Consider the following 27723-nt stretch of genomic DNA (forward strand, 5'->3'; position numbering starts at 1 on the left):
GAAAATGAATTTAATCATTGACAGACTGACCCACTACAAAGCTTGTGACTGAATTTCAGTCCAGCCTGGGGGCCGTTCACTATACCCCAGGCACTCAAAACACCTCAGAGTGATGTAAGACTTCTTTACCACGGTAAAAGAATCTTCTGATTATGGATTCTTCACAAATGTGGCTTATATCATCGAAGAGACTGAACGGCATTTAAGTCAGGTAGAGTTAATTTTCAGGAGCCTCACAGGGAAAGTTGCTAAAAACTCCAGAGGACGGTTTCCTTCTTCAGGACTTTCACAACTTTTGTCCAGACCCCTCTGGTTTCGCTTGAATCAGGATCTTCTCAAAGCAGGCAATTTGGATACATTCAAGTCTGAAAATCGCTGCTTTAGCTAATGCTGATTCTTATTTTACTGTGCATTTCACAGCCGACCACTGCTGACTGATTATCTTTAGCTGACTTGGCAGGAAGACAGGACAAATGGTGGGACTTCAGCCACCACTGGCCACCTCTGGCGACGTGCACCCCGCCTGTGTGTGGGAGTGAGTGCGTGGACACCCCTGAGAGGTCTGCCTATCACGCATGGGGCTCCCACGAGTGAGTTCAGTATTCTGCAAGTATCGCAAGACAGAAGCCAGATGCCATGACAGGGCTAAGGGTCACTTTATGGAAGGAAGGGGTGGAGAATATAAGCCCTGAAGTCACACTGCCCGGGTTCAAATCCCAGCTCAGCCACTCAGGAACTCAGGGTCACTGGGTAAATCACTTAACTTCTCTGGCCTCAGAGTTTCCAGCTGTAAAGTGGAAGGTGAAAATAAACGTCCTTCTTTCTCAGGGTTGATGTAAGGATTAAATGTGATAGTCAACACCAGTGGTTCTCAGACTTGAGCCACATCAGAATCACCCGGACGGTTTGTTAAAACACAGATGGCTGGATCCCACTCCTGGAGTTTCTGATTCCGTAGATCTGGGGAGGATCTGAGAATTCACACATCTAACAGATCCCCAGCTGATTCTGATGCGTCTGGCAGGGAATCATGAGCCCACAGAAGTGCACAGAACAATGGAACAATGCCCTGCACAGAGTGAGTCCTTGATAAATGTCAGCAATGACTCTTTCTAAATCTTAGTTGTTATACATCGAGTCTGCTTTTAAAATATTCCAATAAAATGACACTTTTGACTCATCTTGATGCTTTCTCCTGCCTGAAAATTATCATGGACATTCTTAAGTCCTCATTTATATGGGAAAAAGATAAACTGAGTTTTCTCAAATGTGTGGGTATCACTAGTTTTACTATTTGAAGCAAAGTAAGGGGGAGCAGTAAAAATCAGACTGTGATTGTATCTTTTATTGCCAGTGACACCCTGAGAACTTACTTCCTGGAGGTTTTGTGTTACCATCTCTGCCCATCCACCTCCAGATCATCCCGGTTATCAATAACATCTACTTTCGGGATAAGAGATGACAGAGGATTCCTTGCCTGTCTTTTCGAGAGTCCCTGAAAGGTTTACTGTTTGTGGCTCCTTAAAGGGACCGAAGGAGAGATTTAACACTGCTGATTTAAAACCCAGCCTCAAGCTCTTGCTACACACAACTCCAGTCCTTTCTAACCTCTGGCTGTCCTGCGGGGACTTCTCTGGCTGGCTCCTCATCACGTGTTCTTTGTTCTGACTTTCTGAACGCTGCTGTCTCCTATTTCCCAAATGAACTAGCACAAGGATGACACTTCTGCTCCCTGGAGTTTAGGCTCCAGCTTCCCAGGCTGACTTGCTGCCTCCAACTTGGGCTCTTCTTGGGCCACGGCTTGCGCTGCCTCCATCCACCCCTTTCTGGATGGGGACGGGGCCCCTGCAGCACAGCCCTCTGCTGCCATCTGGTGGCCAGAGGCTTCCCATTTTGCCGTGTCTCCACGAGGCACTTGCAGCCTGTACTGTGTTGCTTTCACACCTGGCAGGACTGGAAACTGTGTGTCTAACCATCTCTGCGGTGGTGGGCGGCGAAGACTGGGCCTTAATTATGAAGTTTGAGATAAAACGTTTTTGAATAAGAAACTCCCTGGCATTGCCACATTTCCAGTGTGAGATTCATTCTCCTGCAGCTCTGAATTTAAACTGTAAGCTGTCATTCTAATTTCTTTTGACTTTCAATTACACTAAAATGACTGAGAAACTTGTGGTGGCTTTTTAATACAATTCAGTCCTCAATTTTATTTGCTCAGTAGTCTGCTGGATAGGCTTTGTATCTCCTACTGCACGAGAACATCCAGGAAGCCCAAGACAAGATCCTGGAATTTGCATCTTGCAGTAACAATATATGTGTTGATTTAAATGACCGTAAGTCAAATGGAGCCAGTAGGGTTTTTTTAAGGTTCTTACCTTGAACTTCAAGATATAAGCAAAGATATACAGACGTGTGGCTCTGTGTAGACAGTTATGTTTATCTCACGCACACATTTCTAATATTCAGAATGAAGGCTTGTAAATGGTGATCCCCGCCCCAAAACGAACAGTCCCAAATTGGGAACCTCATTAAGAAATGGCTTAAGAGGAGCAGATAAATAACTTGACACATAAGAAGAAGATAGGTCACAAAATAACCAAAAGATAATCCAAGATTAACTCAAAACAGCACTAAGAGAAGCCTTCCAATGTGCACACAAAGACCTTCAGAATAAGTTTGCAGACGGAGTCTATCAAACTCTGATACAACATCTATATTTTAAAAATCAGAATTTAAAAGATGTGTCTTCTACCTCGATCCGAGTGGACCAGAACCAGGAACCCACCGCCCTCGAGCAGAATATGGAACGTTAACCTGTGTATGCAAAATCCACAGAAATGTGTTAAAGATAACTTTTCCACGGAAACCTTTGGTAAATGAATCTATTTTCAACTCACATCTATGCATTAAATCAGTGTTCTCAAAGAGGGATATTTTCTCCCGAGGGAACATCTGACAAAGCAGGTTATGCCAACTCCCAAGTGTGTCTATTCTGATCATAAATTCAGGGACTGCAGACAGAAAGCCCAGAACATTGCAGACATGAGAACACTGGGTCTCAAACGTGTTCTCAGAATTTCCTTTCTCTGGATGGGATCCTTGACTTCCGGCATCGTACCTGAATGTTATCCATTTTACTACTGCTAAGACATCCTGCACTTTTTACGCCACTGTGATTCTCAGCTTAGGAGCCGGTGCCGAAACCAACACTGCTTCAGATGTTTATTTCCTTTACCTACTGGACATCTCCCCTCAGACGTCTAACGAGGATCTCAAACTTTAAAACTTATTCCCAATCTTTCCCCCACATCCTTAAACCTGAACTTTCATGCTCTTCATCCCATCTGATGTTAATAGAAGATGAGGTCAAAGAGATAATAACTGAGGACAATTCCACCCTTCCGGTAGCTCAGACAAAAAAAAAAAACTTGGGGCTGGCGACTCTCTTTCCTACAGCCCCATCCTAGCTCTACCTTCAAAACGTTGAGAATCCAACCATTTCTTACCACTTCCTGATTCAACTCATCTGAACTCTTGCCTAATCAGATGTAGTTGCCTCCTACCAGGTCTTTCTTTCTCCCCCTTCCCCTCCCCACTACTGCATCCCTTTTACGTTCAACACAGCAGCTAAGTTGCTCCTGTTCAAATATATCAGATGATGTCCCTCCCTCCTCTACTCAAAACCCTCCCGGGACTTCTGGCCCCACACAAAGTCCACACAATGTCCATCACAGCCCCTGGGGTCTCTCTCTGCGCCCATCTTTTACTAGTGCCCCCAGCTTGATTGGTCCACTCAAGCCTCACAAGTCCTGTTGCTCTCACACACGCCACACGCTCTGCCTCGGAGCCTTGGCACTTGCCGTCCCTCTGTCTACACTGCTCGCGCACCAGCTCACCGTCTCAGTGTGGTGTTACCATCACTCACCTGCAACATTCACTCCACTCCAACACTCCTTAGCTTCTCTTTTCAGCATCTAATGCATTATATACATATATATTTTTTAGTAGCTTGTCTCATTCTGCTATATATTGAAAGTTCTGTGAGGGCAGAGATTTTTTATTTCAGTTATGTATCCCCAGTGTTTGTAAGTGCTGAGTCAAAAGAGGCGTGCAATAAAATATCTGTGAATACACGAATGATACACGAAAAGCAATCTTCGCTTAAACCTTAAAGATTTTGGACACTGTTACAGTTCTCAAGGACTACCTAATGCCTTGGTTTGGGGAAGGTAAATTCTGAAGCATGCATACTTGGTGGTTACAACCACCCTTTTAAAGTTGTATTTCTTTAACCAGCCAAATAAAAGCTAGACTTGCATATATTTGAAGACCAGAACTTCCATTTTTTAGTTTGTAGGAAGATTTATTCTTTCCTTAAAGAGCAAAAGAGCAAGGACGACTTACTTTTTTAGTCTTTACTTCTTACTTTTAAATTTTGAACCATGTTGTGTATATTGCCTATTCATTAAAAATTAAAGCAGGGCTTCCCTGGTGGCGCAGTGGTTAAGAATCCACCTGCCGATGCAGGGGACACGGGTTTGAGCCCTGGTCCGGGAAGATCCCACATGCCGCAGAGCAACTAAGCCCGTGCGCCACAACTACTGAGCCTGCGCTCCAGAGCCCGCGAGCCACAACTACTGACCCCACGTGCCACGGCTACTGAAGCCTGCGCGCCTAGAGCCCGTGCTCCGCAACAAGAGAAGCCGCCGCAATGAGAAGCCCACGCACCGCAACGAAGAGTAGCCCCTGCTCGCCGCAACTAGAGAAAAGCCTGCACGCAGCAATGAAGACCCAACGCAGCCAAAAATAAATAAATTTATAAACAAACAAAAAAATTAAAGCAAAAATGCCTTTAAACATTAAGAACTATAGTTGACATTAGAATTAAGGGTTTGTCAGTTTGTAAAGCTGGACCAAGAACACTTTTGATCTCATTCAGTCACAGACTTGATTTCACATACTTTTGATGTGTTTGGATGTAGTCAACGGAAAACAAGTATCAATTACATAATAATTACTTAATAATGTCAATAGTATAATGTGGCCAAAGAAATTACGAGCCAATACATAAACAAGAGAATTAGCATTCAATATCTTTTCCTACAACTATGTGACAATAAGAATTAGATAATGTGAGGCAGAACAATAATGATATCACACTGTTAATAAAATGACTACAGTATTGTGGTTAATGAGACATAGAAGAATTACAAATAAAAAGGGAAATAAAATTGCAACCCAGGTGAGGGATTCATTTAGCCAGTCTTCAACTAAGAAGGTTACACTATAGTTACAACACAGAACTTGGAAAATCCTATTACCACGAATTTAGATGCAACCTGACAATGAAACTTAAGTGATATCTTGTCTTAGGAAAAAGCACTGGGTTGCAAAAACCTGAAACTGTTAAGTCACAGCTGGAAGCTCAAGAAGTCAAAGCTTGAACACAAAAAAGCAGTCACCTGAACAGCTGCCAGCTTACCCTTTGAGGGCAGATCCAGGTTTTATGCTTATGTTATTTAGCATTTACCGTAATTACGCCCTTGAGCAGTTCCAGGCTTTACCTGGGCAACCTCACCAGCATCACCCACCTCTTAGTCTCAAGTTATCAAGAGGTGAACTTCGGTGACCTGAGATGGCCCTTTTATTGGCAACTGTTGTGACCCTGGGAAGGTCGGTGTGTAGACATGGGATGAACTGGGAGATTGGGATTGACATATATACACTACCATGTGTAAAACAGATAGCGAGTGGGAACCTGCTGTAGAGCACAGGGAGCTCAGCTCGGTGCTCTGTGACGACCTAGATGGGTGGGATTGGGAGGGGGGAGGGAGGTCCAAGAGGGAGGGGATATATGTATACATATAGCTGATTCATATGGTTGTACAGCAGAAACTAACACAACATTGTAAAGCAATTATACTCCAATAAAAAATAAAATTACTTTAAATTACTGATTTTTTTTGGAATTCTGTATTTATGCAAGTGTGGTAGCAAGCTTTCTAATCATGTAGTTTTGTGTATGCTATTTTTAAGGTGCTTAAAATTATTAATTTGCTTAATCTGATGAATTAGCTTTGACGAGCTGCTTTAGGTACTTGAGAAAAATTGGTTCATTAAATTTAAAATCTTATCTAAGTGTTAAGAGAATCAATTTATTCAAACATTCTAAGGAAAATGATAAATATGCATTAAATATTTGGGAATAAGTTAATATGTTAAATGTAATAAAATGTAAGTAAAAATGATTGCTTTATATTTTCACAAAATAGATTTGAAATAAAAAGATCTACAAGAATATCTAGTTTAAGATTAAAATATGAATGTGAATTAAAACACAAGTAACTGTCAATGTTCCTCCTTGAACATTCTTGTAAACACCCGACAGATACTAAAAATAAATTACTAACAATTCTAGTGCCAGGTTTTTTCTTCATTTTTAATATGAGACACTCATTATTCGTTTATCGACACTAAATAACAAAGAATCCATTTCATACAAAATGAAGGGTTGTCTTAAGTTTTCAGTTCTTAAAGCTTATTACTAATAACATAATCATATTTATTTCTCTTAAATGGTAGCATAGAGAATTACTTACATATAACACATTAGGAATGAAAAATAAGTAAACTTTTACCTTATAAGAATAGCTGATATAAAAATTTTTCACCTGAGAATCGATTCTTTCATTTTATGTAACATGTTCTTTCAGGAAAGAAAATGCAAAATCAATGTTAGCAATATTAAAAATACATGAGGGGAAAGCATTTCTATTTTTAAAAAATTAATGTGTATTTATGTTACATAAAAATACAGCATGAGTTTTCCTCAAATTCAGAGCACATTTAGAAGAAAATGTTGTGTGACCAACAGAACAATCAAAGCATGACAACACTTACCCTAAACAGAATTGTGCCCCAATAAAATAGTGTTACTACCACTAACCAAGCATCTGTCATATTATATTATATTAAAGTACAAAAGTATGTAACCTCCTCCTACGAGACTGTAAGATCTTACACGGTCCAAGTGGATAGTTATTTTCTATCCAAAGAACCCATTGCTTGAAACTTGATCACTAAGATGTCTGTTGAATAAAATTACTCTAAAAACATTTTAATGATAAAAATATTGGTTTTAGATAGTTTGGGCCAATTTAAGGGAAAAAAAGGCTTAAAAGAAAACCCACAGCCTTCTACTGAGAACAAACTGGAAGAAAGATTAAGAGCTCACAAAGAGAAATGTAAAGGACGCTCATCATCGTGTTTTTCAGGCCTCGTTCCTAACGCTGCAGACAGACGTTCGCATTATTAGTCACGAACCACGGTCGCTCCGTGAAGTCCAGGTGTTCACTTTTAAGATTTGATTGTGGGTGGAAAAAATAAGGCAGGTGATGTGGCTTTTTCTAATTTTTCCTAATATATGTATTTATATTTATTTGTATTGGTACAGAAAAAAAGTTTTGAGATTATAATTTAAGACATTTTGACCTGTACACTGTCAATAAAGATAAATTTCATATTTGACCTGCTGTGCCCTCTTCTTCCCACCCCACTTACCCTTGTTTTCCTAAGTAGTAGTTAAATTATACTTCTGAATAGAAAAAATTCTCTTACTGTGAAAAAATGGGAACAGAACAGTCCTACATTTTAATTTTAATTAAATTAAAATAAGCTAATTCATGACCAAAATATATTCACTCTAAGTATGTAAAAACTTTTTTAAAAAGTCCTTTTTTAAAAAAAATGCTTACAAGAGCACAATAATAGTAAAGTAACTGAATGAACTTAATAGATAGGAAACATGATTATGACTGGTCAGCAGAGCTACAAAAACACCCCCCCAAAGAGAAACCCTGGATATTTACATGAATATTAGACACCAAAAGATATCTCTTTACGGCACTGGTTAGCAATGACTTGCTTGGAAAATACAATGTGCTATTTACTAATTTATCTACAAAGGTAAAGATTTTCTTTCCAAGGTTTCCTGACTTGTCTTCATCGTGTAGTACTATAGTTTAAAAGTTACAACTTTTACTAAAGATGGAAAAGCGAGATTCTCAGGTGAAGAACCAAAAGGTAGGTATCATGAGGCAAGTGCCTTGATAATAAAAGATTAAACATACTAGGCCAACTGAATCCTACGAGGGGAAGTAACTTCGCTGTGGGTTGTGGAATCCGACCAGAGGCTGTAAAACAGCTCATTTAGATTAGTTAGAAGACAGACCTCTGAGACGGCGGGTAACGTACCTGCAGTGTTAGCAATGTGGCCAAAGCGACAGAGGAAGATGCCAGTCATGTACCTTGTACCGAGGCTGAGAAAGGTGCACTATTGTACGTCAGCTGCTAGAGCCTAAAGGCACAGCTGTCCGATTACACGGGACGGCGACAACCGAAGTTTCACCTGCGTTAGTTAGTAGCTTCATTAAAGGGTGTAGGAGCAAGAGGGAGGAGATATGGGAACATATGTATACGTGTAGCTGATTCACTCTGTTATACAGCAGAAACTAACACACCATTGTAAAGCAATTATACTCCAACAAAGATGTTTAAAAAAAAAGGTGTGTACTGCCCCAGAAAAATATCAATTTATATTAAAAACCAACAGAAATATTATGTTTTCTCTGCTACCATAATAAAAACGATCTCAAGTAAAAAAAAAAAAAAAAAAAAAAGGGTGTGGATCTTTAGAGTAGCTCAGTGCCAAACCCTTCTGCTGTGGCTGCTGTTCTTTAAGACTCTTCGAATAACGCAATAAACACACGCCTAATATATTTGTTTTCACAAAGTTAATAACTTTCACTCGTCTGGTTGAAATATAATGTCCACTAGTAGGATTTATATTATAGTATACCTATAGTCCACACGTGGGATCTACAAGGAAATATTTCTAAGACTACCTTAACTGTAATCTTACTTCAACTCTGTCAGAGAGTGAAATTCTGGTTTCTTATTAAAGAAAATTATGTATAGTTTACTTATCCTTAATTTAACGCCCAAAAGCTTATTTACATTCCACCACGTTCCAAAGTGAATCTGAGATGAGTAACTAAATAAGTCTACACGGTGATATAGTTAAAACTCTATAAAGGAGAGAGATATTCAAATAATACAGTTTATTTCTAGAATAAAAGAAAATGTGTCCTTTGGAAGGAAGATGACAAAAAAATGTCTATCTTCCACGAGGGGTGGAGGAGAAGGTATGGCTTAATTCTTGTAGCTCTAGATGTCTGTCATTCTAGCCACAAACAGTCAAAGAATCAGACTATTACATAATAAGATTCTACACATGGTCTTCCACAATAATGGAAACACCTCTGAATTTTACCGTAAGCAAAAGAACTGTAACAAGAGCACTGTACCTGAGTTACTTATGTCTAAAATCACCTAACAGAACAAGGTCTCGTTTCAGTTATTCTGGCTGATGAGTGCCACCCAGTGAATGTCACTTCCTGCAGACCTCTAAGTGCACTGAGACTGTCCAGTGTTCAGGTTTTAGGACGCCAACGTCCATTGTTTCTTTTAGAAATTAAAAAGGAGAAGCAAACTTTTGCTTTATGTCTCTGTTCTATGTGTTATTTATGTATTCGTTTTTTATTTAGACTGGGGTATTACATACTTATGTAACAAGATGGTATAAACTTAAAAGATAACTGTTCAAAATAAAATGATTCTATCACTATTTCTTCAAATCATAAAATCACAAGCGCTGTTTCTGAAAAGTGAAAAAGTACATATTCAACTTCACATACAGACTACAGTGCAGTATACTTCAGATACAAACGTGCAGTTTCACTGCATTATACACAAGTCTTATTTGAAGAAAAGCAAAACACACAACCAACAGCATTTCAATTAACGAAGTCAGGAAAATCCCACGTGCTTTCATGGTTCTCCAATTACCATTCAAGCAATAAACGTTTAAACCAAAGTTAAAATAAAGTGAAAAAGAAAGAAATGCAGTAAGCAGACTGAGCAACACAAATTCAAAATACTACTCTGTCTTCCTGTGTTCTCTCCCACCAAAGTGTGCTGTTCGGAGTACCACAAGTGTTATCTTCTTCCTCTTGTTCTTTAGTGAGTTCTACAAAAACCTAAATGAAAATAAATAAATGAATACAATATTCTGTTGTGAAATTATCTTACAAAAATTTTAACTACATCAACAATGGCATAAGGCTATACCTAATTACATTAACCGTTCAAGTATCAAGAGATATACTGCCATTATTTAAACAGAATAATCTCCACTAATCCCACAAAAAGATGAATGTTACTTTAGAGGATTAATAGATTATTTGTTTTTCGATTAATATATTAAAGTAGCATCATAAAAAATATTTATAAATATTTAAGCAATGTAATTTCAGATGTGCTAATCTGAAATACCACCCATCACGACTCATTTTCTTCAAACTGAAGAAAAAATACTGAGCTATTCAAAATAAGCAGATGGAGAACCTCAAGTTGTTTAAAATTTACAAAGTTTAGGAATATTCTATAGCGATTGGTCTCTGCTCACAATCCCCTTCCCTGTCCAATATATACCTAAACAATTAGATACTGGACACTTTTTTCTACAGCAGAGCTTTTTAAATTTAACTTTATAGTACCTGTTCCAATGTCGCTTGAGAAAAGCTGTATTCTTCAATGGCAAAAGTATGTTTAGCTGTTAACATATAAAAATAATATTCCACGTATTAATATTTTTAAGTAATAAAATGGCAATAACTTCTGAGTGGCTAACAATCTGTTTTTTGTTGTTGTTATTGTTTTAATCTCTATAATCAACTCACTTCAATGGAAAGCTGCCAATACAGGTCACTTTCCTCTATCTGCTTCCTTTCTCTCCCAGCCGCCCGATTCTCTACGGCCCTAAGCGCAACGTATCTCATGCGACGGCCTTGCCTTATGCACCTGTTCCAAGCAGCTCCTCTTTCCCTCCTTTCTTCTTCTTCCTCATTTTACTCCTGTTTTCATGTTTCTTTTGCTCCTGCTCTCTCTCTCCCATCCCCCAGTCCCAGTACAGTCCATTCTGGACTTCTTACACTAGATTCTGGATATTATTGGTCATGTGTCCATATGCTTTTCTATATTTATTTTAGGTCCGTTTGCATTCTGTTCCAATATCAAATTTCTGGTTTTCTATTCATTCCTTTAATTCTCCCTAATTACTTCAAATGTTCTCTTTAATCATAAAGGAAACACTAGGCGGGAATTCCCTGGTGGTCCAGTGGTTAGGACTCTGTGCTCTCACTGTGGAGGGCACGGGTTCAATCCCTGGTCGGGGAACTAAGATCCCACAAGCCGCGAGGCGCAGCCCAAAAAACAAAAAAAGTATATTTAATGAAGGAACACTTTCTTTTTCTTTTAAAAAGAAAGCACCAGGAAGTTTCATAGTTTACAAATGCCGTAAAATAACCTGTACATGAATACATGCCCCATCCAGGAGACTGCCTCTCTCTGCTGGTGAGGTATCTTTATCCCAACTAACATTTAGTTTTAAAATGCCAAGATCCAATAAACTTCTTTAAAGTTTAGATTTAGGAATGCCTATCCTCTTGCACTATGAATTCTCCTCTCCCTTCTCTGCCTGCCACTGGAGTCTTGCTGCCATTGCTACCTCTCTGGTCTAATACAAAGTAAGGATTCACGGAATTCAGTGCTCCCACTTCTGGACTGAACTAGTGAGGGCTAATTAGGATGAACTTTCTCAGAGATGCAACATGAAAAGCCGCGGTGATGTCCAGAGTGAAAGGTTTACACTACAATACAGTTAATCTACAAAATCCCTAGCGTACGAGTATTTACCTACAGTTTAGATTAAATTAGTAAAAGGTCATCTTCTTACTTACCATAGTTTCTACAGTAAACTTGAGTCCCAACTTCTAAACGTTTTTTTTTTTTAATTTTATATTCTTTTTTTTAAAATTTTTATTTATTTATTTATGGCTGTGTTGGGTCTTCGTTTCTGTGCGAGGGCTTTCTCCAGTTGCGGCAAGCGGGGGCCACTCTTCACCGCGGTGCGCGGGCCTCTCACTATCGCGGCCTCTCTTGTTGCGGAGCACAGGCTCCAGAGGCGCAGGCTCAGTAATTGTGGCTCACGGGCCCAGTTGCTCCGCGGCATGTGGGATCTTCCCAGACCAGGGCTTGAACCTGTGTCCCCTGCATTGGCAGGCAGATTCTCAACCGCTGCGCCACCAGGGAAGCCCCCAACTTCTAAACTTTTTAATAAAATTCTTTAATAATTCGAAAGCTACCTCACAATGTTTTTCAAATATTACTTACCTTCTTCCAGCTTAGAAAAAGATTGTGAAAGGGACTGAACATCTTCCTTAGGAATTTTATAAGCCAAAATAGAAGAAAAACTGAAAGCAAAGATAAAATACAGGTAAATTCAAAATAACTACTATGCATTCTGAAGCTAAAGTTCAACATTTTGAAAGTTCAAAATATAACTTATTTTGATACTTATTTAGATAAAAAGTATTTTAAATCTTAAAATATTTCCATGCACAATAAAATAACTCTCTCATTACTCCTGGATAAGAACTTTAAAAACTTTAAATACTATTACATGTTGAAAGATCTAACATTAAAAATAAGTTAGCTTCATAAAACTCCATTCATCAAACTACATTAGTCCAATATTGGTTATACTACATTTTTTCATTAATCCTTAATACAATAACCAATTTTTATGATTATTGCTGTACAAAGAAATGTAACTAAATTTTTAAAATCTTTACCTTTCCTGACGGCTTGCATTTGGGAAAACATGCTGAATTTCTCTTTGAAGACGGTCCACTTCTAGGTTTTCTATCCACTCCTTTAACTTGATTTCCAAAAAGTATCCTTTTCCAAATTTACTCTTTAGATGTTGGACTGTCCCAATACATCTGTAGTAATTTTTAAAAAGAAGTACAGATATAAGATAACCTGACAGTTTTGAAGATAATTTCTCACTTAAGAATGATTTAAATAAAATTCCTACGTTGGAATACTTGTCAATTTATATAAAAGTTGCAAATATAAGAGATAATACAGCGTCTTCATATACCCCTCCCCCAATTTCAGTTTCCCTAATACTGTCATCTTCTATTACCATGACACATTTGTCAAAATTAAGAAACCAACACTGGTATATTATTACTGAGTTTATTGCCTTTACTTGGACTTCACTGGTTTCTCCACTAATGTCTTCCTTCTGCCCCAGGATCCACCCAGGATCCCACTGTGCTGTGTGGTCACACCTCCTCAGTCTCCACTGCTCGGGGGCAGTTTCTTATTCTATCCTTCTTGGTCTTGGTCATGACTTGGACAGTTTTGAGAACTGTTTTTGTAGAATGTCCCTCAATTTGGGGTAGTCTGATGTTTTCCTCATGATTAGACTGGGGTGTGGGTTTTTGGAGCAAAGAACACAGAGCTGAAGTATTTTCTCATCACGTCTCAGGGGGCATGTGGTGACCACGTGGCCCTGCCTGGTTAGGGGGGTATGTGTCCCATTTCTCTGCTGTAAAGTTACTCTCCACCCCTTCCCATACTTTAGGATACAGACTGGCTAAGTCCAGACGATACTTGGGAGATACTACACAATCTGGCATCTTTCTGTAAAGAGATGTGTCTCTACTCCCACATTCATTTACTTACTCCATCGCTTACCTATATGAGTATGAACTCGTATATTTATTTTATACGCTGGGTTACAATCCCATACAATGCCTACCAATTTTTAAAAATAGCAAATATCATGCCTGAAAACAACACTCTCAGTTGTTGAATAATTAAGCCAATTCCAAAGCAGAGTGGCGGGCCAATTTTTGGAAAAAATTAACATATTTCCAAGTGATTCTCCAGAAAGCTGACAAAACAAGGGAGCATTTTTTAACATATAAGCTAATGTGTATTATTATAAGTTTCTGAAATGACGGCGTTCAAAATCCAGATGCGTGCCCCGCCCTGCGCCCCTACCCCCTCCGCGGCAAACAGCCACCTTAGCCGCCCGGACACCAGGATAGCCACTCGGTCACAGACGGCCTCCACCTCCTCCATGCAATGAGTGGCCAGGATAGCTGCCCGCGTTTTGTTGTTAAACGCAGCTCTAATTGCGCTCCTACAAGATATAAATAAAATGAAAAGAAGGGAAGGTGGCACCTGAACGTTCATGAAAATACCTGAGTTTTAAAAATCCAACTATTTGGTTAACTTAAATTTATCAAATATCATTGCTATAATTGGGCAGTATATTCTGCCCAACTGTGATTCTTCTATCCCAACTCATTTTACCTTATTTTTGAAAGCTTGTCAAATGGAAAGAAAGTTCACGATTTCAAGCGTTTCTATGGATTAAAAGTATGCTAACCAACCGATTACAGAAACCGATGGCTTTTCATGTTATAACAAAAATAGCCACAGAATCATAGGGAAACCTTAACATGCATCACATTTTACAGACGTGGAAATCTAGGCTCAAAGGGTTGGTCAAACAATTATGAGTGCCTAGAAAGAGAGTTCCAATGGACACTTAAGGCAATACTGTTACGAGATGTTTACTTACACATGTTATTTTATACGTGCAAAAAACCTTTAAAAAACTATTCAGACAACAGTACTCTCATTTTTGTCCTGGCACACATAATATACTGTTAACAGCTGATGAAAAATATGACCAGGTTTAAAAAGTTTGAGGGGTTCTCGAGAAAGTTTTAATTACGATTTTTCCTTTTGTGCAGGATTTTTAATCGATACGTGTATGTAACTAACACGAAACCACCCGTGATGGTGCTACAGCACAATGGGTCTCGAGCGTCCCTGACGTCATACTTACCACATGTGCTGTTTGGCTTTAGGGTCCATACCTGTGGATGGTTCGTCCAGCAGAGTAACGGGAGGGTGCCCCAGCATACTCAGAGCAAAACACAGCTGGATGGAAAGAAAGCGGAGTGCGGGGAAGCTATAAGAAACTCTATCAGGTGGACCTAGAGACTGTCATACAGAGTGAAGTAAGTCAGAAAGAGAAAAACAAATAAAACAAATACCGTGTGCTAACACATATATACAGAATCTAAAAAAAAAAAAAAAAAAAAAAAAAGGTTCTGAAGAACGTAGGGGCAGGAGAGGAATAAAGATGCAGGTGTAGAGAACGGACTTGAGGACACGGGGAGGGGGAAGGGTGAGCTGGGACGAAGTGAGAGAGTGGCATGGACGTATATACACTACCAAATGTAAAATGGATAGCTAGTGGGAAGCAGCCGCATAGCACAGGGAGATCAGCTCGGTGCTTTGTGACCACCTAGAGGGGTGGGATAAGGAGGGTGGGAGGGAGACGCAAGAGGGAGGGGATATGGGGATATATGTATACGAATAGCTGATTCACTTTGTTATACAGCCGCAACTAACACAACAATGTAAAGCAATTATACCCCAATACAGATGTTAAAAAAAATAAAACACAGAATGTGAAAAAAGAGAAGAAAAAAAAAAAAAAAAAAAAAGAAACTACCAGGCACCAGGCTATACACACACTTGTCGTTTAATAAAAGTACCTTTCGCTTGATTCCTGCAGGTAGCTTCTTTACTGTTTTCTGGAGATGTTCTTTTAAATCAAGTGCATTTGTTATTCTGCAAAATACACAATACAAAATGAGTGCACCATGATGCACATAAATACAAATATAAAGTGATCACTGACACTGTTTTTTTCCTAGAACAAGTACTCTGTTGAAGCTCACTTTAAATAAATTAATATCTTGATTAAAAGGTTCACTTTAAAATAGGTTTCATGACATTTATAGGTACATTCATTCTGTATTTATAAATAAAAATGTTTCCTTTTCATTTTCATGGCTGTCGTAATTTGGTAAAGAATATATGAAAAATTAATGGTCTTCTTCTATGAAAATTATGATTCACGGAAATGCCTGTTATGAAATTTTAAAGCCGTGGCATGTAAACCTTTCTCCAGGTAACAAAAAGGTTCTAGAGACAATTATTTTACCGAATTATGACCTCGTTCATGTCACTGGCACTCATTCCTTTCACAGCTCCATAAATTTCAAAATGTTCCTGTAATGTAATCTCTGGCCACAGTGGGTTTATCTGAGGACAGTAGCCCATACACTTTACGGAATCATCATCTCCAGCTGGGTCTGAAGAATAGTCTCCTAGAAATACCTGCAGAAATATAAACCGAGTGTAATGACTATTTTTGCTTAACTTACATCGTAAAGGAAGTGGCAAGTGGGTTAATTCAAACTCCTTCCAAACTCCTGACTTCCTAAAGTCAGGGTCACAGCAGGTCAGATTCTCACCCCTTTCTGATGAAGAAACAACACACATGGCTGCGTCAGAGATGAGTGACATGGCCAGAAAAGGTGACCACGGATGCGGGGTTGGGTGGGAAGGCAAGGTCCGTTTTAACCAGGAAGATCAGGGGGCCCCACGGAAAGGTGATTTTTGAGCCAAGGGAACAAGTGAATTTGATCATCTGGTTTTCTATGGGTAAGGAATAGCCGACGTAAGGGATACCTAAGGTAAAAGGAAAAGAGTAAAGTGTGCCTGGCATTTTCCAGCAAAGCAATGAGCCAGCGTGGCTGGTGTGAAGGAAGCAGCTTCCTGTGATCAAAGGCTAGCTGACGGCAAGGTCAAGATTAGCTCCTCTATTTCCTGAAGTTAATACAACGGGCTTCTATTAAGTCAGTGGACAAATCACCCATGCTTGTAATCAGCATAAAAGCAGAAATACTGTACCTGTGTGTGTTCTGCATGTGTGTATGCAAATTTGACTACGTACATTATTCTCACAGATAAGCAAAAAGATCAAAATTTGATCAAGCTATCCTAAAAAATTAATACCAGAAACATGAAATTGGAGCATCAACATCCCATTTGTCACTAAGAAATTTATTTTAATTAAAAATATAAATCATATTCAATATATCACACACCATTATACCATACCTGGCCTGAAGTTGGTTCTATATCACCAACCAGAATACTAATAATCGTGCTTTTGCCTGCACCATTTGGACCCAATAGTCCCAAGATCTCTCCTAAAGGAATTCAAAGAGAAACTGTCATATGTAAATCAAACTAAAAAATGAAAATTACTCTTCCAGAAAAGTTATTCGAGAAAAAAATAATTAAATACCAGCCTTTTTTCACACAGAAGGAGACATATTTATTTGCCACTTTCTTTATTTTTCTTGTAAGAAAAAAATCTTTCTTGTCTTCATATTCTTTATGCAAATTGTTGACCATAATGGCTGGCTTCTAATAAGGGAAATAGGATTTAAAAAAAGAGTTATAAATCAGATATCCATCGTTCAATGACAGGCCGTACACAGCTCATGGCCATATCGTAAGAACTATACTTGCTAATAAGGGGTACTGCATAGATAACTGTCCATTTACGATGGGAATAATGGCTTGTTCAAAAGAAAGTGGACATATTTTTTCAAAGACAGGCTTCTTGGCGATCGATTCATATAAGGGGACAATTTTCGAGGCTAACCCTGTGCAGAGGGGCTGCTCACTGCTCACCGCACGCGGCTCAGCAAGAGAGACTGAGTTACCTCCTCGTGGCGCTGGCAGCTCAGCAATTCTTTGACCTTCACCCTTTCAGCTCTGACATCTTCATCTTCATCCTCATTGTTTGGTGGTTCCGGAAACTTCCTACTTTTGGACTTTGTTGTAAGGGTCCTGAAAGTATAAATAGATTTTCAAATAATTAAAATGGTAAGAAATTGAAGCACTACATAGAGAAAAGACTGAAAAAAATATAGCAACATGTGCTCTGTTATCGGAGATCAGTTATCTCTTAAAGGTAGAAATTACAGAGCTATTTTTCACTCACTGACATCATCTGGATGATATTATCTAAATTCATTCATTTATTCAACAATTATTTATAACCAGTATATGTCAAGCACTAGTTCACAGAAAGATAAAAAAGATTAAAAAAAAGACAACACAGACCCTGCTCTCAAAGAATTTACATCTTGGGTGTACATGAGATGACCCAGGCAGCATGGACGGAGAGGCTGAAGTCAGCATCCGTAGCAACACCATAAAGGTGGGCAGAGGAAAGAGTGCTTCCAAAGGAAATTCTGAAGTACTATTAAGAGAGATAAAGAGGCAAATAGAAGTTGACATTATGGGGAAAAAAAGAAAGAAAGAAAGAGGAGAAAAGTTTAAGGGAAGAAGTCAGTCACATTTAAGGCTGTAGATCAGTTAAAGAGGGTGAGCCTACTTTACCAGACAGAGAGGAGCCATTAGTTACCTTACCGCAAACAGCAGCAGTCAAGAGGTGAGGGCAGGAGCCAGATGGCAGGAGTTAGGGAGTGAATGGGGTGTGAGAAAGGAGGTGACAAACTGGAGGTGGAAGCTTTCTGGCTATAAGAGGAAAGAGACTGTCTTTTCCCCACTGTATATTCTTGCCTCCTTCATCAAAGATAAGGTGACCATATGTGCGTGGGTTTATCTCTGGGCTTTCTATCCTGTTCCATTGATCTATATTTCTGTTTTTGTGCCAGCACCATACTGTCTTGATTACTGTAGCTTCGTAGTATAGTCTGAAGTCCAGGAGACTGATTCCTCCAGCTCCGTTTTTCTTTCTCAAGATTGCTTTGGCTATTCGGGGTCTTTTGTGTCTCCATACAAATTGTGGAATTTTTTGTTCTAGTTCTGTGAAAAATGTCAGCGGTAGTTTGATAGGGATTGCATTGAATCTGTAGATTGCTTTGGGTAGTACAGTCATTTGCACAATGTTGATTCTTCCAATCCAAGAACACGGTATATCTCTCCACCTATCTGTATCATCTTTAATTTCTTTCATCAGCGTCTTATGATTTTCTGCATACAGGTCTTTTGTCTCCTTAGGTAGGTTTATTCCTAGGTATTTTATTCTTTTTGTTGCAGTGGTAAATGGGAGTGTTTTCTTAATTTCACTTTCAAATTTTTCATCATTAGTGTATAGGAATGCAAGAGATTTCTGTGCATTAATTTTGCATCCTGCTACTTTACCAAATTCATTGATTAGCTCTAGTAGTTTTCTGGTAGCGTCTTTAGGATTCTCTATGTATAGTATCACGTCATCTGCGAAGAGTGACAGCTTAACTTCTTCTTTTCGATTTGGATTCCTTTTATTTCTTTTTCTTCTCTGATTGCTGTGGCTAAAACTTCCAAAACTACGTTGAATAATGCTGGTGAGAGTGGGCAACCTTGTCTTGTTCCTGATCTTAGTGGAAATGGTTTCAGTTTTTCACCACTGAGGATGATGTTGGCTGTGGGTTTGTCACATATGGCCTTTATTATGTTGAGGTAAGTTCCCTCTATGCCTACTTTCTGGAGGGTTTCTATCATAAATGGGTGTTGAATCTTGTCGAAAGCTTTCTCTGCATCTATCGAGATGACGATATGGTTTTTCTCCTTCAATTTGTTAATACGGTGTATCACATTGATTGATTTGCGTATACTGAATAATCCTTGCATTCCTGGGATAAAACGCCACTTGATCACGGTGTATGATCCTTTTAATGTGCTGTTGGATTCTGTTTGTTAGTATTTTGTTGAGGATTTTTGCATCTATGTTCATCAGTGATATTGGTCTGTAGTTTTCTTTTTTTGTGACATCTTTGTCTGGTTTTGGTATCAGGGTGATGGTGGCCTCGTAGAGTGAGTTTGGCAGTGTTCTTCCCATATACAATGGAGTAAAGACAGCCTCTTCAGTAAGTGGTGCTGGGAAAACTGGACAGCTACATGTAAAAGAATGAAATTAGAACACTCCCTAACATCATACACAAAAATAAACTCAAAATGGATTAAAAACCTAAATATAAGGCCAGACACTATCAAACTCTTAGAGAAAAACATCGGCAGAACAGTCTATGACCTAAATCACAGCAAGATCCTTTTTGACCCACCTCCTAGAGAAAGGGAAATAAAAACAAAAATAAACAAATGGGACCTAATGAAACTTAAAAGCTTTTGCACAGCAAAGGAAACTATAAACAAGATGAAAAGACAACCCTCAGAATGGGAGAGATTATTTGCAAATGAAGCCACTGACAAAGGATTAATCTCCAAAATTTACAAGCAGCTCATGCAGCTCAATATCAAAAAAAACAAACAACCAAATCCAAAAATGGGCAGAAGACCTAAACAGACATTTCTCCAAAGAAGATACACAGATTGCCAACAAGCACATGAAAGGACGCTCAACATCATTCATCGTTAGAGAAATGCAAATCAAAACCACAATGCGGTATCATCTCACACGGGTCAGAATGGCCATCGTCAAAAAATCTACAAACAACAAATGCTGGAGGGGGTGTGGAGAAAAGGGAACCCTCATACACTGTTGGTGGGAATGTAAATTGATACAGCCACTACGGAGGACAGCATGGAGGTACCTTAAGAAACTAAAAATAGAACTATCATACGACCCAGCAATCCCCCTACTGGGCATATACCCTGAGAAGAGCATAATGCAAAGAGAGTCATGTACCACAATGTTCATTGCAGCTCTATTTACAATAGCCAGGACATGGAAGCAACCTAAGTGTCCATCGACAGAAGAATGGATAAAGAAGATGTGGCACATATATACAGTGGAATATTACTCAGCCATAAAAAGAAACGAAATTCAGTTATTTGTAGAGAGGTGGATGGACCTGGAGTCTGTCATAGAGAGTGGAGTAAGTCAGAAGGAGAAAAACAAATACCACATGCGACCACATATATATGGAATCTAAAAAAAGAAAGTCATGAAGAACCTAGGGGCAAGACGGGAATAAAGACACAGACCTACTAGAGAATGGACTTGAGGACACGGGGAGGGGGAAGGGTAAGCTGGCACAAAGTGAGAGAGTGGTAGTGTATATATATGGACATATATACACTAGCAAATGTAAAATAGATAGCTAGTGGGAAGCAGTCGCATAGCACAGGGAGATCAGCTCGGTGCTTTGTGACCAGTTGGGAGGGAGGGAGGGAGGGAGACGCAAGAGGGAAGAGATATGGGGATATATGTGTATGTATAACTGATTCACTTTGTTATAAAGCAGAAACTAACGCACCATTGTAAAGCAATTCTACTCCAATAAAAACGTTGAAAAAATAAAAAATATACGTGTGATCAAAAAAAAAAAAAAAAAAAAAAAGGAAAGAAGGGATACGAGCTAGAGAGGGATTCGGGTTTCAATGTGACTGATGAGTTCTGACATGTATTACTTTGTTTTATATGGGAGGAAGGCGACCTCCTCCCAAAGGGAAATCTACCCTAATAAGATCCAAAAGGGAAAGACACAGGAAAAGAGAGCTGACTGAGCAACATCTTTAAGCAGACAGAACACGGGAAGACGTGGATAACAGGGCGGACACCTTCCTCTGGGGCTGGGGAAAAGCAAGAGCGGCGAAAGATGTGGACAAGTGTGTACACACTTTATAATTTATAATCAGGTGCTTCTGTTTCCTGATCGTCCACTGAGAAGTAAGAAGTGAGGTGAGCTGAGGTGACTCTGAGAATCTGAGGGATAGAAAGAAGGCCTGCGAGAACTACGGGAAAGGGCAAGATGGGAAGGTGCTGAGTAGGTAAGGGCGTAGGGTTGCCAAACAGCTACAACAGAGCTGAGTGTCGAGGGGACGAGTATGTGGCACCATCAGTGGCTCTGATGCAAACAGAGCGTGAAGTGGAACAGAGACGCAAGTCACTGGCTTGGAGAGAATCAGAAGCGGAGGGGTTACGGTGTTGGAAGGGTCATCCGGGTGGATGCTGATATCTCCCCCCAGACGAGAGCAGGAATAAAGGCAAAGACGCAGAAGGAGAGCCAGAAGCTCTGCCTCCGTGGATGAGAGACGGGGTCCAGTGGCTAGTGAATAACCGCTACACATTTACCAGTACTTTCCAGTTTTCTCCAGAATGTGAATACTCAGCAAATAAACAAACAAATGTGTGAGAAATATAAAGAAGAAATTCAGAACCAATCTAGTACCAATGGCCATATTTCAAGAAATAACTCTTCTTCAAATTTAAAACATCCTTTGAAAAAAAATGCACAGACTTGGAGAAAATATTTTAAAATACATCTGATAAGAGATTTGTATCCAGAATATATTAAAAAAAACTCAAAATTCAATAACATAAAGACAACCCAAGTTTTTAAACGGGCAAAGGATTCAGACTGACACGTCTCCAAAGTAGATATAAAAATGAACAATAAGCACATGAAAAGACACTCCGCATCACGAATCGTCAGGGAAGTGCAAATAAGAACCACAATGAGACACTAACGTGCACCCACGAGAATAGCTAAAATCAAAAAGACAATAACACATATGGGAAACAACGTGAAGAAAACAGAACCCTCATCCACTCCCAGGAGTAAAATGGTGCAGTCACTGTGGAGAACATTCTGGCAGTTCTTGAAAAGGTTAAACATAAAGCTACCACAATGACCCATCAATTCCACTCCTAGGTATCCTCCCAAGAGAAATGAAAATGTACGTCCACACAAATACTTGCACTCAAATGTGCATCGTAGCATGACTCACAATAGCCAAAAAGTGGCAACAGCTCAAATGCCAATCAGCCGATAAATAGATCAAGTGTGGTAGATCCCTACCATGTAATATTACTCTGCAAACACAAACAAACAAAAAGGTAATGAGGTACTGCTACATGTTACAACGTGGATGAACTTCCAGAACATTATGCCCAAGTAAAAGAAGCCAGACAAGAAAAGACCCCATCTTGCATAATTCCATTTAAATGAGTGTGTAAAATATGCAGATCTATGGAGACAGAAGGTAGATTAGTGGTTACATAGGGCTGGGGGCCAGCTGAGGCGGGAAGGATGTGACCAGCGGACACAACGTTTCTTTTTGGGGGTGATGGAAATGACCTACAATCAGATTATGGTGATGGCTGCACAACTCTGTCAATATAGTAAAAAAAAAAAAAAAAAAAAAACATTAAAATTTTAAAAAATTAAACCTGAAATTTAAAAAACTGACCTGAAAAAGGGATCCTTTCTTAATGATCTACCTCCATATTTTTTCTCGTAGTACTGTAAGAGGAAAATCCACAGCACACACTGCAGGTAAGGCTAAAAGAAAAACAGGTTACAGCTCGTGACTGAATCACTTGGGGTTTTTTTTTTTTCCCCGTGTACCAACAGAACCAAAACCACATACATCAGGTTCCTTACCATCACCGAAAAAATTCATCACAATTTTTTTTTGCATGTCATGCAATGAGTTAAGAATAAATGTTAATGGACATATATACACTACCAAAGGTAAAACAGATAGCTAGTGGGAAGCAGCCGCATAGCACAGGGAGATCAGCTCGGTGCTTTGCGATGACCTAGAAGTGTGGGATAGGGAGGGTGGGAGGGAGATGCAAGAGGGAGGAGCTATGGGGATATATGTATGCATATGGCTGATTTACTTTGTTGTACAACAGAAACTAACACAGTATTGTGAAGCAATTATACTCCAATAAAGATGTTGAAAAAAAAAAAAGAATAAATGTTAATACAAACCAAGGTAGATTTTTAGTAAAATGATCCCTCACATACTTTTCTACCTCTGTAAAGTTCATCTGTTGTCAGCTTCATAAATTATAATTTTAAAACGGCTTTGTTTTTGTTTCTATGGAAGCCAGAATTATCATTAAATAGTATTAATGACATGAAAAAAACAAGTACATTAAAGTGGATGTATTCAGTAAGTGAAATGCACATTAGCTAGCATTGACTAACACACTTGACTTCTTATGCACCTTCATTTTTATGCAACGGGATAAAAACTAAAAAGAGAGTTAAAATCACATGACCAAACCACTCATAAGGTAACGTGCTAACACAGTTATTTCTTACCGATATAACGGCCACCAAAAGACTATCCCATGGGTTGTAGGTGTCCTCTTCTTTTTGAATATTCTTCCAAGAAATCTAAGGCAAACATTTTTTGAAAATTTGTATGTGGCTGTGATACTGTGATATAATGAAATGTGGTCTTTGACCACACAGTTCCTGGCCCAGAACTTCTAAAACCCTTGGAATTTCCTGAGTGACAGAGGGGATAGGAGTGTCTCGCGCTGTATAAAACAAGCCCCTCTCAACCTCAGCTGAGTCTGCGCTAACGAGGGGACTCTCAGGGGAGGATGGAGGCTGACTGACAGAGGGCCAGCCGGACTAGAGAGCTGGAACTTCCCGCCCCAGGTGCCACCACCAGGGAGGGGAGAAGAGCGCGGAGACTGGTTAGCTCATCTTGCCCAAGTCATGGGACCTCCACAAAGCCTCTAACACGGGGCTCAGAGAGCATGCTCACGCGGGAGGACGGCTCACTCCCTTCAGGAGCTCTGCCCTTGGGACCCTTCTGGACCCTGCCCTGCGGCCCTCTCCACCTGGCTGTTTATTTGTGCATCCGTCACAATACGCCGGGAAGAGTAAACCAAGTGCTTCCCCGAGTTCTGGGAGCCAGTTCTAGAGCAAAGTACTGACCCCCGAGAAGGGGTCCAAGTCAGACAGAACGTGGGTGGCCTGGGGACCCACGACCTGTGACTGGAATCTGAAGCGGGGGGCCGCCTGCGGGACTGACCCCTGAACCCATGGGGTCTGCGCTAACTCTGGCCAGTGTCAGAACTGCTGAATGTCAGGGAAAACCCACACGTTTGGTGTCGGAAGCGCTGTGCGCAGAGGAACCAATTTTCTTTTAGCTGCAACATGTAGAAACGTTCAGATTAAAATGAAAAAAATGCATTTAACAGCAAACACGTCTCCTCTATAAATTAGCTAGCTGTTCATATTTATAGCCATGTTTTGTAGTTAGATTAAAATCTTCCTCACACCAAAATATGCCTATCAGAGCAGGTATAAATTAAATTATAAACTTAAGCCAAAAAAAGGGAGGGGAGCGAGGTAAAGAGGTGTGTCAGTAGAATTAATCAGCAATCGTCCTAAATTAATAATTCATCACTTAATTTTTTTTCTAACCACAGAAATTGTTTTCAATTAACCAGGCTTAATAAAATTAATTTGTTCCTCTATTTTCTTCTTGAAAAAAAATCGCTCAAACTTTATTTTTCCTCATCCCTGTATAGTACAATACACTTGAAAAACTCCCCCAAAACTCCCCAGTCCAACACATATGGACTGCAGTCAGATCATACTTCTAATTTACGTACATTGTTTTGGGCATGAAAGACCATGTAATGAACACAGTCCTTCTCCTTTGAGAATCTGCAGTTTAGAAACATGCTTGAAAAGATTCCACAGTAATTTTACATTTACTGCTACATTAATAATATTTAAATCAAGTACTAGCAGCCAACCTGATTTTTTTTTTTTTTTTACTACTTCAGTACAAGAGCTAAGATCCCAAAGATTAGGCAGTCATTATTTACCCTTTTTAAAAAATATCAGAACACCTAACAGACCTACCTTTATGAAACAAATCAGGCAACCCAGAAGCGGATAGATTGGAATGGCTATGCACAAGGCATAATGAAGAATCACTGTAACTGTATATCCCATAAAATAAGTTATTTCGGTGACTGCAATGCAAGCCAATGCTGTCTAAAGAAAAAAATGAGAAAACAAGTGAAAAGATGTTTAGCAATTTCATACAAACTTACTGGGTGCCTCAGCATTAACTATGTCTTTAATCTTCTAATAAAACCTGGAACCACAGCAGATACCTAGCCAGAAAGTGTCAAGAGCGCCGACACCAGTTTTTCGTAGCTGGCATCCTTGTCATGCTAGTTGTTAAATGCAACAAAGTATCATCCCTTCGTGGGGTGGACGGGGCCGAAGACGCACACACACTAACAGATGCTGCTAGCTAGCTAAGCTCTGCACTCGGAAACGACACAGCAACCCTTTCAGTATAATCATGAGAAGAGTCCATGACTTTCAAATAACGGGCTAGGAAAAGCTGAGACAAAATAATATAAAATGTGACTTACCACAGAATAGATAAATGACCAAAATTCTTTGGTATTTACAATTTTTTTAAAAGTGAAAGAAGTAATATAGGTAAACAGAATAACTGATGGAACATATCCAATAAGGCAAAAAACCTGCAAGACAGAAATGTGTATTTTTATGTAAAAATATGAGTAGCTAACCGTACATATGATGTGAAATACCAGTCACATTAAATCATTAGGGAATAATTATTCTTCAAGTTTTACTGCTCAACAAATCGCTCCAAAAACACGGAAACTGTAGTTCCTTGAGGAGTTACTCCTAAATCAATAAAACTCACGTTTTTAACTGCTAACACAATCTTGAATAAGCCATTTAAACTAAATACTATTTGTAGCTCTTTTTTTATGCCAAGTAAAATACTGTCTCTTACCATTTTATTATGAAAAGCAAGCATAGCTGGTTACGGCTTTATCAATCTCCATCAACTATTAGCTTCTATTTTACTGTACAGCGCTTAATGTACTTTGTAAATTTTTAAGAAAAACATTTATTAAGTTATAAGGTGGAAATTAATCTGTAAGGTCAGGATGGCCTCTGGCAAAGCTCCTAAGCTGACTTTCAGCAACCCCAACCTACCAAGCTCTGTTTTTGCTTTTTTCTAATATAATTCATAGGAAAGGATCTAGTGTCAGTCATCGACATACGAATATGAATGCAAATCACACTCTTCCTTAGTATTTTAAGCCATACTTTAAATTATGGAATAAAAGAGCTTCTTCTTTGTGAAATTATTTTCAGGCACAGAGACAAAGAAGACATTTAAAGGAAGGACTGTTTAAGTATTCCTGATTACATACAAGTAGGCAGTCTACATGAAAGACCACCTCAGTTTCAAGGAATTATTTCATAATGGTGAAGTTATTGTTTTTAAAAATCACTTAGGGCAATATAAACTGCCTTGATTGTAGGTATCGTATACAAAAATTAGATAGATGTCGGTTCTGTTTTCTGGAACATCACAATTACTCAATCAGACAATTACCACATTTATAAAGATCTAGCTTTTTAAAATAACATTTTATTTATAAATAGCATGAATACAACTGATGTTAACTTACCACAGAAAGGAACTTGACAGCATAAAAATATAATCCATAATGAAATGAAAATAAACTGCCTAACATCAAAGTAAGAACCACAGAGAATAAGGGGACGTCAACAAGAGCCTGTCCAATCCAGTATGCAGAAGGCAGAAGACCCGAAAGTTTAAGTTGAGTGTAAGCTTTGATCTAAAAAAAAAAAAAAAAGCAAAAATTGATTGTAATTTTAAACATCTTGCAAACGAAAAACTCTAGCAAATGATTGTAGAACTCTTAATTTTACATCAATAAAAAAGGTCACATTCCGTCAATAGGTAATAAAAGCCCTCCTACAGCTAAATATAAATTCCATCTAGCCTGTAATCTGGCTCATTATTTCTGAGGTGTAAACATTTCAACAAAATTTTTCAGCATCAGGATACAGCAGTGCAGCTAAGAAACACAAAACTAAAATAAAGTAAAAGGTGTCATGGGGGTTATAGCTGTGCAAACAGTAAGCAGCCAAAACATAACTGCTTTTGAAATTCTGTGGAAATAGAGAGAAAAATAGGTTTAAGAAAAAGGATTCTCACTTTTAAATACTGACCTTTCACGAAAACACTAATAAATGGCCAAGTACCCGCTGATTTACACAGGGCTCTCAGCTTAAGCACTGGTGATGCATTTGAAAGCCTTTTACACACTCCTGT

The 27723-nt window shown here is 39.0% G+C and overlaps 1 protein-coding gene across 9 annotated transcripts in view; it reads right to left on the reverse strand.

The window, feature by feature from the left end:
- Positions 1 to 7761: 7761 nt before the first annotated feature.
- ABCA5 (ATP binding cassette subfamily A member 5) overlaps positions 7762 to 27723 on the reverse strand; it is an 81568-nt gene continuing 61606 nt past the window's right edge. For 8 of the 9 annotated variants that reach the window (XM_068530730.1, XM_068530731.1, XM_068530732.1 and 5 more), the window contains 16 exons: positions 27053 to 27223; positions 25970 to 26083; positions 25446 to 25580; positions 23880 to 23954; positions 23014 to 23105; positions 17574 to 17700; positions 17154 to 17271; positions 16960 to 17051; positions 15998 to 16173; positions 15546 to 15621; positions 14828 to 14922; positions 13994 to 14113; positions 12750 to 12899; positions 12289 to 12368; positions 10614 to 10669; positions 7762 to 10094 (listed from right to left, as the gene is read on the reverse strand). In XM_068530730.1, the coding sequence (XP_068386831.1) occupies positions 9987 to 10094; positions 10614 to 10669; positions 12289 to 12368; positions 12750 to 12899; positions 13994 to 14113; positions 14828 to 14922; positions 15546 to 15621; positions 15998 to 16173; positions 16960 to 17051; positions 17154 to 17271; positions 17574 to 17700; positions 23014 to 23105; positions 23880 to 23954; positions 25446 to 25580; positions 25970 to 26083; positions 27053 to 27223 (1785 nt within the window). In that variant the 3' untranslated portion in view covers positions 7762 to 9986. The remainder of the gene's footprint in view (positions 10095 to 10613; positions 10670 to 12288; positions 12369 to 12749; positions 12900 to 13993; positions 14114 to 14827; positions 14923 to 15545; positions 15622 to 15997; positions 16174 to 16959; positions 17052 to 17153; positions 17272 to 17573; positions 17701 to 23013; positions 23106 to 23879; positions 23955 to 25445; positions 25581 to 25969; positions 26084 to 27052; positions 27224 to 27723) is intronic. The other variant, XM_068530733.1, reaches the window with a different exon arrangement.

Source organism: Eschrichtius robustus, chromosome 20 (assembly GCF_028021215.1).
Source record: "Eschrichtius robustus isolate mEscRob2 chromosome 20, mEscRob2.pri, whole genome shotgun sequence".
NCBI classification, from domain to species: domain Eukaryota; kingdom Metazoa; phylum Chordata; class Mammalia; order Artiodactyla; family Eschrichtiidae; genus Eschrichtius; species Eschrichtius robustus.